A 20,157-nucleotide genomic window follows, 5' to 3' on the forward strand; every position below is an offset into this window, starting at 1 on the left:
ACTCTGGCTACAGGCTACTAGGGAGTTCAAATTTCCGTAGCCAGACTTGATATTTTTGTAGAATGTGATACAAATTTGAATTCGTAATTTTTTTCTTTATCACCTCATAAGGAAAACAAATATGGCGTTCATAAGAAAAAAAAAACAATCGCGTCTCTGGAACAATGGAAAACATAAAAAACGAAGACACAATTAGAATCTCTACATATATTGGATAATGGCTACAAACCGAATTTCGTTAAGTTATCTCCAGAAACAAATGAATTATACAGAATAAAAGAATTTTACGATTTTTAGTTTTTGGAGATATTTCGGGAACCATTGGAGATATTTTGGATCTGTTCGCTCCAACACATTCATCTCTAAATGACGCAACGCAACTTTTTTGTAATTTAAGCCACCCTGTATTTCGCACGGTTTTCGATATCCCTGTAATGTCCCTCTATATAGTTCTAACCCTGTATATAGTTACTATCATCACTTTCTGGATATTGAATGACCATCTTTCAAATATGTATATGATCGGTTCCAAGAAGTATCTGGAACTTAGTAAGAATATGCTACACCTCCTCACTGGATTCCTCACAGGGCATTGCCACCTCATGAGAATGGGTCTAACAGAAAATGACGAGTGCAGATTCTGTGGGGAGGAGGAAGAAACTCCGGATCACCTGGTGACGGAATGCCTCGCCATCGTTAGCCAACGCAAAACCTGTCTTGGACCCGAAACTTGTAGAAGTGAGGAATTAGCCTCCTTGAAGCCATCCCAAATATTGGAGCTCATCAGAACTGGAAGGCGAGCTGTAGATCACGTTATGGAGAGAATAGCTCTGTTGGAGGGCACAATAGACCATTAGGTCGCAGTGAAACGAAACCTTCTTGATTAAATCTAAATCTATATGATCGGTTTGAAAACGTCCTACAACTTTGTCCGATGCCTAACTTCCACTAGTTTCTACTGTTCCATTGGCTATCTTTCAACTCTCTAGTACTCAAAGCTTTACTTATCCTCTCCTTCTACGATCTCTTAGGATTTCCTCGCTTCTTACGTTTTAGTAGCACCCATTGCTTAGCCAACCGGGGCAATAATATGTTCTCGCTCATCGTCTGCACATGGCCGTACCACAGAAGTTGTCGCTCCGTAACTGTTATAAATGAATCATCCACTCCCATACACTGCTTGACGTAATCGTTTCTGATTCTTTATCTTCTGAGCATTATCCAGGATCGTCTAAATACATCTTTCTCTGCCGCCTCAAGCTTCCTTCTATTGCTTTCAGTAATTCTCCACGTCTTTGCACCATAGGCTATATTACTTTTAACAAAGATCTCGCAAATGTTTTACTTCCGTTGTTTTCCAATATCAGAGATCTCTACCATCTGCTGTCAAAACAGTAGTTTTGCTTGTTCCATTTAGATGTTTCCAGTTAGATATTTCTCGGTGCACCTCCTATTGGTTGATATTTTGTCTTCTGAGTGTTCATTTCCAAGCCCCCTTCTTCGTGTAGTTTCCTTGTCATATACTCATGGTACTCTTTATCATTCGCCATGAGGACTTGGTCGTCTGCAAACTGTAGCGTATAGTATAAACATTTGTCTTCAAGACCGATCCCCATTCCGCTGCAATTCTTCCATTGATTTAATGTTCTCGCTACAAAGATTTTAAAGAACGTCTTGGTGAGGGATATTTCTTATTGCATCGTATATTTCTCAATATTCGTTTCTTCTAAACATTCGACATCCAACCAAAATATCTTGTATTGTTTCACGATTGTTGAATACTTTATGGTATGTTTGCATTAGTTTCTCGTTGAGATCACTTCATTATATGGGCATGGATGACTAGAAAGAAGCCTTCGTTTCTGGATGCATTCCACACGATCTGAGATAAAAGTTCGACGTCGCAATTTTTTTTTCATTTCTTTCAAACTTTCATTTTTGAGTTGAGTTCAATGGAATCGTTTTTCTTCTTTTGATTATTATATATTGAAATAAAACCTCGAATTATGTAGATATTTGTGAATGCAGTAGTGGACTTTAAATAGTCTGTTGTATTCCTTGTCTGTAATAAATAAATAAATAAATATGATCCAGGGACCGTATTCTCGACAAGTGATCTTTCAAAACGTATACGTTCATTCAGTGTTCAGAGCACTGAAAGAACGTATACGTTTTGAAAGATCACTTGTCGAGAATACGGTCCCTGGTTCGCCTCGTTCAAATGTCTTGCTTCAAGGGCTTCTCTCCATCTTTGCAGTATTTCTGGGATTATCTCATTGTAAATGTGTGGATTTATCTGCCTCAAGCAATTTTGGTAGACCTCTTACGTACTTGTTCACTCTTTAAAATATTTATGTAGGCTTTTTATTTCAAGTTCTTCAATGTGCAAAAGACCCTGCCTCCTGTTTTTCTTGGCAATGTTGTGTTCTCATTTCAGCTATCCTCAAAGATCTCAGGTTATCGATATCTGTTTTACTCCCTGGAACTATGCCGAAAGAGTATGTCAGAGTTGAACAATATTGAGGGCTCTTGTCATGTTCTTGGAGTTGAGGCCTATTTTCAGGATTCAAGTCTTCGTTCATTCTTCAGTTTTGTTTCATTCCAAGGTGGAGATTGTTGCCTGTTATTAGTTTAAGAAAATAATCCATATATGGCAGATGATTTGGGATCATAATGTTTCTGTCCCCTCTGATGTTGAAACCATTTTCAGTAGCTTTCAGTTGTTTTGAAAGGCGAAAAAAAAACAAAAAAAACATAAAAGGCTCAAATAATCTCCTTGAAAAATTCCCACCTAATTGTTATGTTTGAAGTATATTTGTTTTCAAATTAGGCATCGTATATTTAAAAAAATTGAATTATTCTTGTAAATTTCCAATATTTTTGTGAGTCAACAAACTTTTCGTAATCAAAATATACCAAGAGAAGTATTTTGTATTTCTTGAAGGCTATGTTGCATGATGTAATCTAATAACTGTTCCTTTGATCTAGTGCACTCTTTGAACATCCTTCCTATTGTGTATTTATTTTGTATGGTTGGTAGTATTCTGAAAATCTTTCTGAAGGAGATAAGTTGAAAACCTCGACATTTCAATTGAGTCGTTTATGGATTCGACCAGCCTTTCATGTAGAGAGTTGCTTCAGCCAGAGGTTGTCAATTCCATCTGGGCCCGAGGATTCTCAATATATATAGTGTTTTTTATTGTAATTATTGTTATATCATTTGAAGAAATTTTAACCAAAAATATTTGAAAGAAATTATTGATGTGCTCAACAATTCCCTAGCTGAGTAATCTTCTAGAAACAAATGTCTAGCAAACTTGAGTCTTCGCCTCATCAAATCGTACACTTGTTCGATGGGATTTAAATCTGGTGAAAGGAAAAACAATAACGACTCCTTTTTGGGAAAAGTCCATTTTCCTATGTACAAACATACTCCTTAATCAATCGATGATAGATAGGAGTCTAGTAATCACTAGTGGGATGAAAAAAAAATGTTGTTCTCCAATTTCAAAATTTCTGTATTTGTCGGTCTGTATCTTACAATGCTTATCTAACTTCGATGAAATTAGATATTGGTTTCCGATTTCAGTAGTAAAATAATCAATTCCATACGAATTTTAGCTTATTCACGATGCGTGTTGCAAATGCGCGAAAGTAAAATTCTCAAAACTGAAATACCTCGTGTTTTACTGGTAATGGTTGCACATGAGTTGATATTTGGGTAACGCTTATGCTTTATGACATCGCTTACAAGGTTAGCTTCTAATCCTTAAGCTTTTCGATATGAAGAAATGAGGGATATTCAAGTTTCATGTATCCTAAAGATCTTACCCACTATGTTGAAAGTATATAGATATCGGTTTTTGTTTCATTTTAGGAGAACTGTAAGTTCCTTTTAGATAATCATTATATTTTTCTCATTTTTAGAATCGCTCTTTGGAACATGATATGTTTCACTTCCGATACAAACATAATTATGTTTTTGATAACTATTGTAACGAATTCGCAAGCCCTACGCCACTGCCTCTTTCTAGAAGGTACCGGACGCACCGAGAGCTCGATAGAAAAATCAAGTCCTTTCTAGAGAGAGATGACAGTGGTATATAACCAATGAAAGCCGCAGAGGAGAGCAGTGTCGAAGTAAGCGGCAGTCAATGCCGTACACTCAAGTAGATATAAGTTATGGAAATTATTTAATGTAGTAGTATCTGTAAATAAACTGCTCCACATGAGTTAGGGATATTGACTTAAATTGCAAAAAAATATAGTTCAAATGAGATTTTTGAGATGAAAATTCATATTGATATGATTTCAAGTTGCAGGAAATAAAATTAATTTTAGCCTGTAGGTCTGCAACGTAACAGGGTGGTTAAAAAAAATTGAGTAAAATAACGAAATTTTATTCTCAGAGAATTCAAGCCTTTTGAGATTATCAATACAATGTATGGCCTCCACGAGCATCAATAACAGCTTCTTTGCATACTACACACGAGATTGTTGAACATTTCTTGAGGAATTTGGTTCCATAAACGGGGCAGAAGCTCTCTCAGATCATTTAAGGATTCTGGGGTAGGTTGATGATTAACTAATCTTCTTTGGAGAATATCCCAAATGTGGAATACCAAACTCCTTGCGCGCATTCTCAACTATGGCTGCACGGTGCGGTCTAGCGTTATCGTCTAGAAATTGAAAAGTTTCACCAATAGCAGCGTGAAAATTTGGCACAACATTGTCAATGACATGCTCCCTATAGTGTTAGGCGGTCATATTCCCAGGAAAAATGTGTAGATCTGTGTGCCCGTTGAAACATATCCCGGCCCATACCATAACACTACCCCTTCGGAATGGATGGACTTCTTGGACATAGCGACGATTAATGGGTATGTGTGGGATTGTCCATATCCTTATTCTTCGAGAATCTGAAAATCGTCCATATCTGGATTCATCAGTGAAAAGGACACTACGCCAATGATCGTTCCAATTGATATGTTGCCTTGCCCATTCCAGTCTTTGACACTTATGATCACGTGTAAATGAAAATCCTCTCAATAGAAGTCTAGAACCTAGATTCACATCTCTCAAACGTCGTCTGATGCTTTCGATGGAAACTTGGACCCCATCTGCATTTTGAAGAGTATTCCGTGGCATTCTACACGTAGATGTGGGGTATCTTCTCGCCGAAACGGTGATGAAAAGATCCTGAGAAGGTGTTGTTTTTCGTCGCCCACCAAGCCTTGGTCTTTCCAACACGGAACCTGTCTCCCTGAATCTATTCCAAAGTCGAAATATCACACTTTGTCTGACTTGGAGCCTTTCCGCTACAACAACCTGAGTCACCACCCTGTAGCATCCCGATAGCCCTATTAGCCTCAGCGTTTGTTAATTTACGTCTTGGCATTTTCAGAAAACTCGTTTCAAATCGAAGCCGTTGATAAACCGACTCCATTTCAAAATAAGAACATTCATGAAGCATATGCAAAGAACCAAACTTCAGAAAAAAGGCGACCAGATTGACGAAATGTCTCATACTGATTTTTATTGGATCGATTCAAGTTGTTATCGAGTTTTAAATGATTTAACAGCGATTTTGTCGAAGATTACATACTTTTCAAAACGATTGAATACGATATCCCTAACTCTTGTGGAGCAGTATAGTTGTATATGGTTGTGTATCTGAAATAAATTAGTGTTACCCAGAATTACCGATTTAATTAACCGAAAAACGTAACACTATGTTCATGGATTCGTTGGATTTGGGCCTATCGAGAATTATTACTTACCGCGCAAAGTTCACCTCTATTTATCTCAGCCACTATTTCATAATGAAAATAAGAATCAACAATAGCTCACGGATCCTCAATTAATAAAAATGGTACAAATTTGATGTTGCAGGTTTTTTAAGGTCTTTATGATTGGGATCGAAGAATTAAGTACGCTGGGAATGGAAACTGAGGTAACACATGTGTTGTTTGGTGAACGAATTGGTTCCAAGATCTATCTCGAGAACGATTCAACATATAGAAAAAATTTCGAATCAAAAGTTATAGGGAATTAACAATATTAATAACATAGGCGTAACCAGGGAGGTTATTGGGGAAATTAATTAGAAGAAATAAAAAAAAATTGTAGGTAACAATTAAAAAAAAAACAGATTTTTATGAAAAATCGAAAGATTTTGCTTTTTCAAAGCGGGGTAACTCCACCATGGGTCAACTATAGTTACACCAATGATTGAGGTTACTATTTCTGTTTACCATGAGTTCAGAAAATTCATATTTTTGAGCACTGTGTTCTTATCTACTTTCTTATCAACATCCTGTTCTTTCCTGTTTGTTCCTTTTTATGAGTTCAAAAAGTTCTTATCCCCACCTGACATCTGTCACTCCCACCAATCGCATCCCCACCTGACATCTGTCACTCCCCACCAATCGCATCCCCACCTGACATCTGTCACTCCCCACCAATCGCATCCCAACCTGACACATTATTCAAAATGGCATCAATGCGCATGATCACGTGACAACAGGACATCAATGCCCATGATCACATGACAACTGTCAAATTGAGAATGACATTTCACTTCCGGTCCAGAAACAACTGTCAAATTGAGAATAACATTTTACTTCCGCTCCGAACCCGTATTGATTATACTACTCAACATTTAGCGAAAAACCTATAGAAAACGCGATATTTGCAAAAATGTTCAAAAACCGATTTTTGTAACCTTTGACCTTAGGGCGTTCACCCTACCATATGTAGGTTTTGAGACAACTTTTAGGATGTTAAAATACAAGTTTTTAGCAAGGTGTCTCAAATTCCGATGTAAGGAATTCAATCTTCCTAAGATCCAGAAACTGCTTAGATCACGTGGTGTCAAAGTTTCGATGAAATTTTTTGGAATGATCTGTGGCGGCTTCTTATAAAGCTCCACATAGCAACAATAAACACAGCACTCGGTGGCCTAGAGGTTAAGAGTGTAGACTCACTCATCGAGATGCGACAAGGTGCCGGGTCCGAGTCCCGGCGGCTCCCGATAATAATAAATTCCCCAAGCGTCTGTGACACGGCACACACAAATATACCAAAGTCACACTGATGAGTCCGGTGTGTGTGCCAGGCACGAAACGCATAAGTAGGCATATGTGAAATCCTACAGATCCAACCTAGGAGATTCCGCCAAAGTGCTTCTCTTTCGGCACTTATTCTTTTAGGTATATTCAGGGCCGCCGCCATATTGCCGGGCGCAAAATTTTAGGGGCGCAGTCAGTAAATAAAACAAGACAAATTTCGTGACACAAAAATGTTTTCTTATTAAAAATACCACTCTTTGTAGTAAAATAATAAAATTGCCAAGAGCCGATTTTTTTTAAATCGAATAGGCGCTCTCAATTATAGTCATGAAAATACAAATAGGTACTAAAATGCACCTTTAAGAACTACGTCGTCTTTTTACTATAGACTGATAGAGCTTAGTACTTTTGAACAATTCAGGAAGTTTTTTGATGAAATCGACAAAATGTCCTTTGATGAATTTGACAAGGTGATTTTAAGTTGAAAAATACGATTTCATATGAAATTGAAAAAATGCCTGAAGGAAATAATAGAGGCTGCTCTGAAGAACTTTCAGATAAATTAGGCAAAGCAGGGCGGCGTAATTTTATTATGCCGGGGCGCCAAAATGTCTGGCGGCGGCCATGGGTATATTTACCTATATGATAGAAAGGTTCCGGGCCAATAAAAGGAGTTTGAGATTTTTCTGGCAAGTGTGTTGGCCTCTTCATTTCCTTCAATTCCCGGGAACCGTTTCAATAACACGCCTATTATACAAGGTGTCGAAAAAAGTTTATTAATTATGAAAATACACTATTTGGGAATTTACTTTTTGAAAATACATAATATAGTTCAAATGTCTACTCTCGCGTTAACAACACATATTCAATCTAACACTAAAATTCCTGAAGATGATGGTCATCTTTGGGGAATAACGGAGTTTCTGATGCTTGCGTTTCTGATTGGTTGCACTCCAGAAGCGGCAGTTCAGCTTATTCACGTGGTCATTAAGGTGAAAATGAACTTCATTCGAAGGGAAATCCTCGAATATTGGAGAAATATATGCGCGCTATAGTCACAGAATTAAAAATTCGTATACGCATAACGCGCGATCCGATCCCGAGAAACGCTCCATAGCCAGGCTACCGGTTGACATAGTCACCACGTCAATCGGTAGCTTGGCGGTAATTTATAGAACTATAAACGTTTTTTTGAGACTCCTTGTATATATTACAGTTTCGTCGGTAGAAGGTAAATCACACACTAATTTATAAATAATTAGGAATAACCTTCTAACTTCTTTAATTTCGAATGCGAGACTATTTATAAATTTTTTTCATATCCAAGCGTTTACTTATTAAGAAGTAAATCACAAAATTCATGAAACTTCGACTCATCAATTTTAACAAAAACTATTGAACTGAAAGCATTTTTCTGATTGACAAAAGATCCTCTCACAATAAATTTTTAATATTCATCATTACTCATATTATTCTCACATAAAAAATTTTTTCAATATGTCATAACTAATTAATCCTACAGACTGGGTGCCAATAAGTCATAATATTTTATTATCACCATCTGTTTCTTTTAGGTCTGAAGAGAAACCCGTATACCTCAACTCGTATAATAAATCTTTTTTCAGATCTTAGATATTTGATTCTTTGCATACTAGTAGAACCTTAGACTGAAGAGAAAAATGTTTTTTTTAAACCTATTAAACAAACAAATCACAAAGATCCAGTTCTTTTAGTTCTTTTGTTTGTGAGTGACAAAAGAAATATTTATGTCGATTTCAATGAGAATTGCACTGAATTAATTGCTTCAAATTGTGTGACAAAGCTGGCTTTGAGATTCTTAAAAATTGCTAAACATTCGAATTATCTCCGTGTTTATGTTTACCTTTTTTTCAAAGAAATAGTTTAAATTTTTTCAGGGTTATCTCTGCGTTATAGTTCTCAAATTTGAATAATGTATATATATATTGCAAATTCAGTTGGAAGATATACTTTCAGACTTTGAAGCATTATACCTTATGTTCACTGAACAAATGTCAAATTGAATCGAAAAATTTTCAAACATTCAGTTCATCACCCCTGCAAACACAATTAAACATATTCTGCAATGTCATTTCAATATGATTTAAATCCATAATTTTGATTGTAGTTGAAACTAGTTGAAATTTATTAATGTGTTCAGAAAAGGTAAAAACTATTAATCAATTAAGAGAATAATTCGACAGCAACGTTAAGAATATAAAATATTCACTAAAACCAACATCATAAATCACAAAAGTCTCAAACCTCTCAGTCCGAAGTAAAACCATGTTCTGTTGCCATTCTCAAATTCAGTGCCACCACAATCAGGCTTAGTCCATATATTGAATTCACAGTCAGGAATTTCTGGTATAGTTCTGGTACTTGTACTGGTATGACTCCCAGAATTGATGAATACTACCAATAATTTGAATTAGATATTGTTAAAACTTGTTACAACAAAAATTAAATTATGGAATGTCCTGACATTTTATAATTTGGAAATTATAATAAGTATATTGTAATAAAAATTGGAATTTTTCACTCAAAAATGAGATAACTCTAAATTTACCTGATGCATCTTGAGAAACTGCTTCTACTTTGGCTAAATTAGCAGAATCAAAACCTCTCAAGAAAGTAACACCTAAACAGTTGATTTCTTCCATAATTAAAGGCAAATGGAATTCCGGAAATACATATTTCTTTTTTGTATAAACTGTTTTATATAAGCAATAAATAATATATGTAATTTGAAGAATATATATTCAATATAATTTCAGTTGTCAAAATGTAAACAAGTTTGACACATATATGAAAATATCATGTTATATGATCAGCTGTTATATCTGACACTTTGCCTGAAGGCTTGAAAGGGTTTGAAAGTTACACTCGTAAAAAACTTCTACCGTTTTCTTCATATCAGACTGAAAATTGAAGTTTAGGGAATAATCTTTATAGTCCCTGTTTTAAATTGGTCATGAAAATATTATAGTTCCAAGAGATATTCCCGAGCCCTATGTAAACATTGTAAACACATCAGAAACATATTACTTAGCAACCATAGACTAAGCAACTTAAAAAATTTGTTCCATGCAGAAGACACAGATCACAAACAAGCATTCTATACGAAAATAGTCTCAACTTATATTTACCCATAGACATAGGAATCATAGGATTTGGTTTGGTTATAAACCTTGGATTGGCCAAGGAAAAAAATAACCTCCGAAAATATCACAATTAACATTTTTGGAATGTGTAGAATCCAAAAATGGAAATATCAGTCGGCCTTCCAACTTCTTCTTTCTTCTTCTACATATTTTAAGCCAGTGGCTTGTATTTCCCAATTATTTGCTCACAGCACCAATATTTGGCCTCGGAATTTGGCCTTCCAACTATAAAAACTATTTGCATGAAATTGGGTATAAAAACCGGTAACCTATACGTAAAAAGTCATGTGAGGGGCACCATATTTTATAAAGATATACCTTGTTGTCTTAATCCATATGCGTGGCCTAAACCCAACTCAAATTTCATGAAAATCGGATAAGTATTGTAAAAATTTAAGCGATTAGTTCGGAAAGACAGAGAGAAAAAACCAAATTTGTTTATAATAGTCTGAAATGCATTTTCTTGGCGGAATGAATCAAGGCTTCTCTTTATTTGATCATAATATACACTTTGTACCTTTCTTAATCAACATGAAAATTTTGTAATTCTTTCAATGAATTTGGGTCCAAAATGTAAATTATGAAATACTTTTCCTCCCAAAGTTTCAAAGATTTACTTTTTATACAATTAGTATAAAAAGTCACTGCCAGAGCCCTGTATATTCAAATGACGACTGAAAAGACAAAATTTATTCTGACTTTATATCAATGGAAGTAGGATTAAGTAGTAGAATAATTCATTATTTAAAGTGTTATTAAGAATTACTCCAATTTCAACAATTTAAATTTCGCGCCATATAACGTGCAATCGATCCGCCATCTTAAGCATGGAGCAGTTCTCAGCATATGACTCATTTCTATTCATTTTGTTAATATTATTGAAAAAATTGTATTAATCAATCAATTTGAATATATATTATTGATTATTTTTGAAGTGAGTAACTTCTAGAATCACTATGAAATCATAAATTCAATCAGAATGGCATCTTTTACTATGTTTCCGCTTTTGTAACAGGAACAGGAAACCGTAATCAATATAATTTTTCCTGTTGCCCCAATTTGAATTCGAAAATATGATTTTTTTTCGTGTTTTTACTTCCAATTGTAATAATATGTGTTTTCAGATTAGGAATGTTAAGAATCTCAAACGTGTCAAATAAAATATCTTCACCAGATAAGATTTTCATTACAGAACAAATAAAGGATGATGGTATTGTGCCTGTAAGTACAGACTTTGTTATTAATTCTCTATTGGTGAGCTATTTTTCGTGTCGATTTTTCAGATCAACATAGGTGGTCGTTTAGCTACTGAATTAGGTAAAGAACTCTTGAAAGCAGCATCTGATGGAGATATAAATGTGACCCAAAGATTGCTTCTGGATGGCGCCCCCTTCACTGCTGACTGGGTGAGATATTTTGTTTATACCGAATTAGAATATCTGATAGAATAAAATGATTTTTGTAGCTTGGTACAAGTCCTTTACATTTGGCTGCACAAGGAAACCATGTTGAAGTATGTAAAATATTACTACAAGCTGGAATTTCCACCAATGCCAGAACCAAAGTAGACAGGACTCCCCTTCATTTAGCAGCATACGAAGGACATTTGGAAGTTGTGCTATTATTACTTAAAGAGGGAGCTCATATAAATGATACAGATTTGGTAAAATGCAAACATTTTAAGTTTTTCTTAAATAACATTTAGAATTATAGTTAGGAATGACACCTCTTCACTGGGCTGTACAAAATGGATATATTGAAGTTGTACAAGCTCTTTTAAAAAGAGGGGCTGATAAGGAGTTGACAAACAAATTTGGTTTAAAACCTTTGGAGATAGCAGATCAAATTTCAAGGTATGATATCATGGAAATTCTTGAAGAAGAACAACTAGAAGATCCCACAATGGCAACAGAAAATCTTGCGATTGAAATGGCTACTGAAGATGAAAACATGGAACAATTAATTTTGCCAAATAATCCTATAGTGATGGAAGACATTGATGAATCTTCTAATACCCTAGGTGAGTGTCAGTACTTTTCTTATTTGCTTTAAACCTAAGCAAAAAAATGAATTAGTATTTTCCACCAGTCAGGAAAGATATTTTCTGACTTGTAAGTAGTATACCATTATTTCTTTGTTGAAAGTGACTGCGGGATACAATGGCAAAGTTTACACAGAACAAATCTAGTTATTTCAATCTCACAAGCTATCACATAGGGGTCTTGTAAAGTAGGGCAAAAAATAATTGAATAAACACTAAACAGAACTGTTAGGACAAAATTTTTATGTGCAAAATAATGAAAAAAAAGCAATAGCATGAAGTCAGAAGCTTTTGAGCGCTCGTCATTCATGTGCCTTTGTCCAATACATATATTTATATACGATTGTGTGGTCTCTAAGGGCGCAATTTGCGCATGATAACGAGTGCCTAATTTTTTAGGTTTATATTTCGTTTATTGAAATAGAATATTGTATTACTTATAAAAGAAACTATAATAAACTCCTATTTAAAAACAAATTAGAGCTCTCTTATGCTTGTTTAAGTTCATATTGATGTAATTTTTTCAAGAAATATCATTTTGATAGGATCTGATAGATCTTGTTTATGATTTAATGTTTATTCTCAATGTATATTCCAATGGTGATCAATGTTTTCTGATATTTTAGATTCTTGCTGCAATATATTCTATTCAGTCTTTTGAATACATGTTGAAAGTCCCTGTTCTCTTAATTTTCAAAAATTTGTAGCCTGAATTTTAATCACTATGGAATATAATTACATACTCAATTAATCTACAGACGAAATGATAGAGCTACAGATTCAGAGAACAATATCTCAAAAAAATCGTGAATCTTTCGATGATGCTTTTATAACTGAATTTGTGTCTATTATAACACTAACTGGGTTGTGGAGTAAATAAATAATTTGTGTTTATGTAGTAGGCCAAACATTGCTTTCTATTCTCGCATTATATTGCTTAAGAATATTGTTGTGAACAAATTCTACTCATACAAACCACGAATTAGAATAACATATTTGTACTACAACTTTGAACTTCTTAGTTTCTTTAGTTTTGTAATTAGACAGTTACATTTTAAATTTGTCTATCTACCCTATGAGAATGTTTGATTATTTTTGGGCATTTATGTATATTTCAATAAACATAGTTTTTTGCATTACAGATGAAAATATACCTCAAATAAAGTTCCAATGTGATGAGACTGTTGTAGATAATTCTTTATCTGATTCTATGAAAATTCTTCAAGAACATGGAATTACTCTCTTGCCAAACGATGATGACAATAATATCTTAACTACTGTAATGGAAAGTGGCCATTCTGTAGTTCTTACAGGTAAGTTTCTGATGGATGATGAAGAGACTGAAGATAATGTTATAGTATTCATCATTCTTCAGAGGTTGGAAAGCAAATTCTAGATTCTGTGAAGGCGGAAGAAGAGTCTAACCAAAATATAACACGTAACCTTGTAAATCTTGATAGAAAAAGATATATTACTTTGAATCCCGAAAATGTTGTCACTTTGGCTCCCCAGACCGAAACCGAAAGGAAAGAAAAAAAAAGCCAGGTGGCCAACAAAGAATATCGCACCATCAAAAGGATAGTTATGAAAAAGAATAAGTTACAGCCAGTTTCACTGACACCGAATGTGAGTCAATAATTACTATACTAATTTAATATCCTCTTGAGTTTTTTGTTGGGTCCTTAAGCTTGAATTGAAACTATTTCAAATCAAATTTGAATAAAATTCGAAAATAATATCTCATAAAAATGATTTTTCATGGAAAATAACAAAAATTGGTTGAAAATTTTAAAAAATCATATCTCGGAAACCATTGGGCCTAGGAAAATAAAATTAATTGTTCTGTGTTTGTTCTGATCCCCTCTTTCTATCTACTATTCTTTTGACCCCCTATTTACGACATCCTGTATAATAGGAAATTGATAAATAAGATCCACAAGAAACACATCCTCGAGTTCCATTTTAATGTCGATACAAACAAAAACTTTCGAATAATGTGCTGTAATGAATTATTCATATTCAGTTTTGAAAAAAGTTTGGTTGTTTATCACAGTGTCCGTATTGAAAACATCTTTATGTATACGACTTTTGTAAGGCACGTCACAATGTACAGCTTTATACAGGGTGTTTCCAAATTAGACTCATTTGCTATAATTTGAGCCATATTTATTAATATCAGAAAATAACAGTTTCCGAGATATATGAGTTTTGGTGTTTTTTGAAAAATTTATCACCTTACTACATTTTTCGTCAATTTTTTTCTACGTTTTTGATTCAAATTTTGGATTATTTTCATCAGAAAAGAATATGATATGTATGAAAAAAGCAAAACTATGCTGTATTAGATGTTGAACAAGAATCAATATGATTTGAAAGTTCATATATGAAGAAAAGAATAGTAAATTCCTTATATGAATTTGCCTGCAACTTTCGAATTCTACAATTTATGTATGACAAAATTATTTTAAAAACTTGCCTAATTCTTCTTTATTTCCTAAAAAAGTTTTCGTTCGAATGCAGTCACAATGTTTTAAAAATCACAAGAACTCAAATATCTGGGAAACTGTTGATTTTTGGATATCAATAAATATGGCTCAAAAAATAGCAAATGAGTCATACTAACACCTCCTCACATCGAATATGGAAACACCCTGTATATTTAAATACAAAAAAAATAAATTAATTCTTAAAAACCTAATATATATTCACTGATATTTTGTTTTCAGATCCTTAAAAATGTAAATAAAAATGTTCAGTTGATTCGTGTTGCCCCAAAAGAAACAGATGTTGGTAGTATCATCAAAGAATTAGCAGAAGCAAAGAAGACTATTCAAGAGTATAAACAAAAATTGCTTCAAAAAGAGGCCGAAGTAGAGTGTTACAAGCAAAAGTTAAAGTGTTTAGGGTACCTCTGACCAGGCTCTTTTTATAACTTTGGAAGAAATTCTCTACCTCACATATTATTTGCCCATGTTTATGTTGGAAGGCAAATCTTCGAATTCGTTTGGAAAGGTTTCTTCTCGTGATACAACATTGCTGTATATGTTGCTTATGGTTCATCCAAATTTTAAAACTAACCTATACCTGTGTATATATTTATATTTCCTATCTAGTTACCTGAATAAAGAAATAAATTTTTATGAAACAAACAAATCCAATGCATAATTGGGAAGTAATGTCTTTTATAAATATTAAAGCCTGATGGGTGACTATGATCTGGTTAACATGCTCACTAAAAACAACGGACATGGAAATTGTAACTGGTTCTAAATAAAAGTTGATCTTTAGTGTGAATATTGAAGACAACTATTTATCATTGGCTATGAAATTTGCTCTTCTTGGAATCATTGTCAGTAGGCCTTATAGAATTGTATCACAGTAATACGATATGATCATTATTCAGGATCATTTACATTACTCCAAGAAATGGACCCACCACAAGTTATCCAAAATTTCAATAAAAAAGCATCCCACACTTTCAAAGTTGCATGTTTGATTTGGGAAATCGTTTGATCGTCTTCCAAGCATGTCCCAAACCTGTTCTATGGGATTGAGGTCTGGGCTACAAGCTGACCATTTCCAAATAGCGATCTGGGATGTAAAGATGTACAGTGCATCCCATTTTGGGTGAGACAGCCAGGTTTCTCGCTTGTTATTTAAGATAGAGCCTTGGGGTTTTCACGTTCCTGTCCTACTTTTTTGTGAAACTCAAGTTGGTCTAATCAGATTTTGCATAACTGTTTCCGTTCAAGAGATACAGGGCGATTTTGGAATATGATACTTTTCGGACCCCTTCTTTATCTCCGAAGTTATTATAAATAATGCTGAGGTAAAAACTACTTCTGAATCAGAATTCTGCGTAGAATCCAGTGGCGTACTCAATATTTTTTTTCGGGGTATGGTTTTGAAGATTCAACACAAACTTATGTTTTTTTTAATGGAACACCATGTGTATCATTACTTCGTTGAATTCGTTATTTTTTTCCCTTCAAAATGATATATGACACTATGTAGGTAGGATGTTCAGAAATGTTAAAGAAACACTAAAACATCAAATAATGATGATTTTTTGTTAATGGGCAATGGATTTCCCATAGAAAAGAAGAATCAATAATGATAACAATAATTTATAGCGATGACAGCTAGATCAGATTGGTTTTTTCCCTCCAATGCCTACTTGATAAAACAATGCTCCCAATTGCATAGTAGCCATAATAACAACAAGGATGTTTGTGTCATCAATGACCTACTACTTTTAAAAATCGAAAGTAATAATCCTCTTATTGAAACATAGGAAATTCATGGCCCATTTACAAAAAAATCATCATTATTTGACGGTTTAGTGTTTTTTTAACATTTCTGAGCATCCTACCTACATAGTATCATACATCATTTTGAAGGGAAAAAAATAACGAATTCAACGAAGTAATGATATATAGGGTGTTTCATTAAAAAAAATATAGGTTTGTGTTGAATCTTCAAAACCATACCCCGAAAAAGAATATTGAGTACGCCACTGGATTCTACGCAGAATTCTGATTCAGACGTAGTTTTCAGCTCAGCATTATTTCTAATAATTTCGGAGATAAAGGAGGGGTCCGAAAAGTATCAATTTCCAAAATCACCCTGTTTCTTTTGAACGGAAACAGTTATGGAGAATCTGATTAGACCAACTTGAGTTTCACGAAAAAGTAGGACAGGAACGTGAAAACAGCAAGGCTCTATCTTAAATAACAAGCGAGAAACCTGGCTGTCTCACCCAAAATGGGATGCACTGTACTCTCCTTGCAGTATGAGAACAGGCCTTATATTACATTAGGAGGTCATTTGGACTATTATTTTGTGAGGTGTGGCGACATGACATGGAATACATGTTTATAGCAAATCGTCTGTCCAAAGAACTCATTCCAAATCATTTTCTGCCTAACTATTATGATTCCTATAAGTGTTCAACGATGGCCTAAAGATGAGCCCCAATCATGAATATGGGGGTCACAAATGAGCTTCCACTAAAATGTTTACGAATTGTTTCTGTACTTGAGTTTGCAGCATCCAGCACCAATTCTTCTGGTATGATAACCTGGTATGATATCCTTAAAACATTCTGAAAATCGATATATTGGACATGCAAAATCAGCTTTTCTTCGAAAACTTCTTCCACACACACACAGAAATTGAATTTCTTTATTCCCGTTTTGTTAATTTTCGACTTTTAAAGGAATAAAAAATTTTAATCAACAAGTGTGAAATACAGAACAAAACTGTTGCTTTCATGAACACATTTCAGAAGAATGCTTTAAAATAATGACCGTTGATTATACATAAATTGTGGTGCGTTGATTTCTTGGAGCAGTGTGTGCTTTATGTTTTCACATGGGTACTTCATCGTTATTTTCAAACTTATAGTGCTATTTGGCTTCTCACTTACTGGTTCAATTTTTTCCTATTGAATAGAATTTAACTTGTCGAATTTTACTCAATGTGACACCAAATTAGAATAATCTATATTCTTATTGCCATTCAAATGATGATATACACCTTTATTGTACAGGACTTCAGCAAAATATTGGTTTATTAATGTTTGAATGTGATCAGTTTTTAAAAGAATTTAGGCTTGGTTCCTTGCAGAATAATTCTTATTATTATCAATCTAAATTATGATCTATCAATAAAATTGAAATTCGAAAGCAGTTTTGCTTAGAATAGAATTTTCTGAAGAACAAGCGAGTTATTTTATATCTTTATAGGGCATAACACATATTGTCTTAAAAGGTATAGGTAAGATTTTCACCTTGAATACCTATAAAAACTAATAATCCTGATTAAGAAACAGATTTGTTAAAATATTTTTGAAAATAGGTTTTTATTGCCATAATTGAAAATTCATTGTATAAAAATAAATTGATCTCAACACAATTAAATTCAGATTAGAAAATAACTGATCTTATTTTAAGAATTACACTCCAGTTGATAATTTTTTTGTGCCTTATTTATTTGTAAGTAAAATAAACTATTTTTGAAAGAGAAAGCGCATTTATTGAAATAAACCTCAAGTATCTTCTAGAATTTTGAATATGCTGCTGTGTATTTTTATTTATCTGATATTTAAATATCTATCAAAGAAATTATCTGGAATTAATCATTTAAAGGGTTAGTATAATATTCTCTAAGTAAACTCATAAGGGGTTGAGCGTCGTGTCATTAAATTTTAGTGAAATCTGGCGATTAGAATAAACTTATAATGTAAAAAAAAAGTTTAATCTACCAATTATACAACATACACGTACATTTTAACGGTGCCATTCAGTACAATTTTTTTCCTATAAGATGGACAAAAACTTGAATTTGATCTTGAAATTTTCAATAGTGAGGAGAACAGAGGATACTTCTGCTGCTTTCATGGGCGTCGCCAAGGGAGGGGCAGGGGGGTTCCGCTGCCACCCCCCCTCCCTAGAGACCCGACTCTTTTTTCAAAATCTTAAAAAAATTGAATTGAATTGGAAATAACTGAACCTCATATTTAGAAAGTACTAATATTGCAGTAAGTTTTGAATCGGGAATTATGAAAACACAGATTGATGTTTAAGAAATCTTTTACTCATTCGGAAATTTGAAAGCCATATGTTTCTATTGCTTTGGAACTTTTTCCGAGTAGTATAATTGCATATTTTTTATGATCCAGTAATCCCAGCATCCGTCGGCTTCAGAGAAAGTATTTTTGTAGGACGCGTTCAATTACTGTACTACTACCTAATTGGTGGTGGTAATAAAATTCGAGCTACCTATCAATAGTAGCATGATAAGTGTGGCGGAGTGATGAAAAGGGATATTATGGATTAAGAGAAAGACCATATATTAGCAGATCAAACGGCAGACATTTCAGGAAATAAGATTATAGATATGAATTATGATATTTTGATGCAAAGTGTTACAGAGTACAAGAAGATTTTGTTGGTTTTGTCGGATTAGAAGGTCTGTACGTGAAGTCCATCGCAAAAGCAATTGATCAGTTTGTGTCCAATGATATCGATCCAGAAAAATGCGTTTGCCTTGGATTTGACGATGTCTGGAAAAGAAGATAGAGTACAAGCAATCCTCCGTCATAAATACAACAAAGCTTTGTTTTTCCATTGCGTGTCACATAAACTGAACCTTTCGATTAACGATCTCAATGATGCAGAAAAAGTAGCTGAGGAAATAATGAAATACACCTTTACTTACGCCGAAAAGCTTGATGGACTAGAAAAAGAATAAGAGGCACTGCCCATCTGAGTGCTGGAGAAGGTCTATAATTATTCCTTACTTGGATTCCATCATCAAAAGATTTCCTGAAGAGAACACGCTAGCGTATGCATTAAGCAGACTACACCCTGCTCAAATGCAAGACAATTCATTCCAAAGTTTCACCGATGTTTGTGACACTTTTTCCAAGTTTTTAACATCAAAAATGAACTCGAATTGTGGCAAAGGATATGGCAGGACAAACCTGAACTCAATTTCAAGGAGCTGACCGTAATTCATTCAATGAAAGAAACATATGCGACTTCTTTTCTAAGACGGAAAAGGCTTTGGAAATTTTGATCGCTCTACACTTGCACTGTGGAGCGATCATTTCAGCAACCTGCGAAGTATTGATACTTAGCTAAGGACTTCGATGGCCGAGAGTCCACTCAACGGTTTGGCGATGATGAGCAATCATCCTAAAGCACTTAGTGAAAACTTCACAACAGGGTAGTTGAAGAATTTTCAAAACATCCGAGAAGGTTGTGTTTTATGATAATTGCTGTATTAAAAATTTGAGTTTCATTCAATTATCAGCTGATAAAATGTGGATATAAAGAGAGAGAGAGAATAATTTTGTTTT

The 20,157-nt window shown here is 34.0% G+C and overlaps 2 protein-coding genes across 3 annotated transcripts in view; one reads left to right on the plus strand and one right to left on the minus strand.

Annotated features, from left to right (window-relative positions):
* Positions 1 to 10,147, minus strand: part of LOC123670901 (cytosolic carboxypeptidase-like protein 5) — a 33,035-nt gene extending 22,888 nt beyond the window's left edge. The window contains exons 1-2 of the mRNA XM_045604475.1: positions 9,658 to 10,147; positions 9,354 to 9,503 (exon numbers count right to left, since the gene is read on the minus strand). Of these exons, the coding sequence (XP_045460431.1) occupies positions 9,354 to 9,503; positions 9,658 to 9,751 (244 nt within the window). The 5' untranslated portion in view covers positions 9,752 to 10,147. The remainder of the gene's footprint in view (positions 1 to 9,353; positions 9,504 to 9,657) is intronic.
* A 297-nt stretch (positions 10,148 to 10,444) lies between these two features.
* Positions 10,445 to 15,419, plus strand: LOC123670904 (GA-binding protein subunit beta-1-like). Of its 2 annotated transcripts, XM_045604479.1 has the most exons (8): positions 10,557 to 11,186; positions 11,377 to 11,473; positions 11,536 to 11,658; positions 11,718 to 11,915; positions 11,966 to 12,272; positions 13,436 to 13,606; positions 13,669 to 13,919; positions 15,020 to 15,419. In XM_045604479.1, exons 2-8 carry the CDS (start codon positions 11,384 to 11,386, stop codon positions 15,206 to 15,208), a joined length of 1,329 nt encoding a protein of 442 aa, XP_045460435.1. In that variant the 5' UTR covers positions 10,557 to 11,186; positions 11,377 to 11,383; the 3' UTR covers positions 15,209 to 15,419. The 2 variants fall into 2 exon arrangements, with proteins under 2 accessions (XP_045460434.1, XP_045460435.1); XM_045604478.1 differs by having other exon boundaries at positions 10,445 to 11,473.
* Positions 15,420 to 20,157: the final 4,738 nt, after the last annotated feature.

The sequence above is a fragment of the Harmonia axyridis genome, chromosome 1 (assembly GCF_914767665.1).
Source record: "Harmonia axyridis chromosome 1, icHarAxyr1.1, whole genome shotgun sequence".
NCBI lineage: Eukaryota > Metazoa > Arthropoda > Insecta > Coleoptera > Coccinellidae > Harmonia > Harmonia axyridis.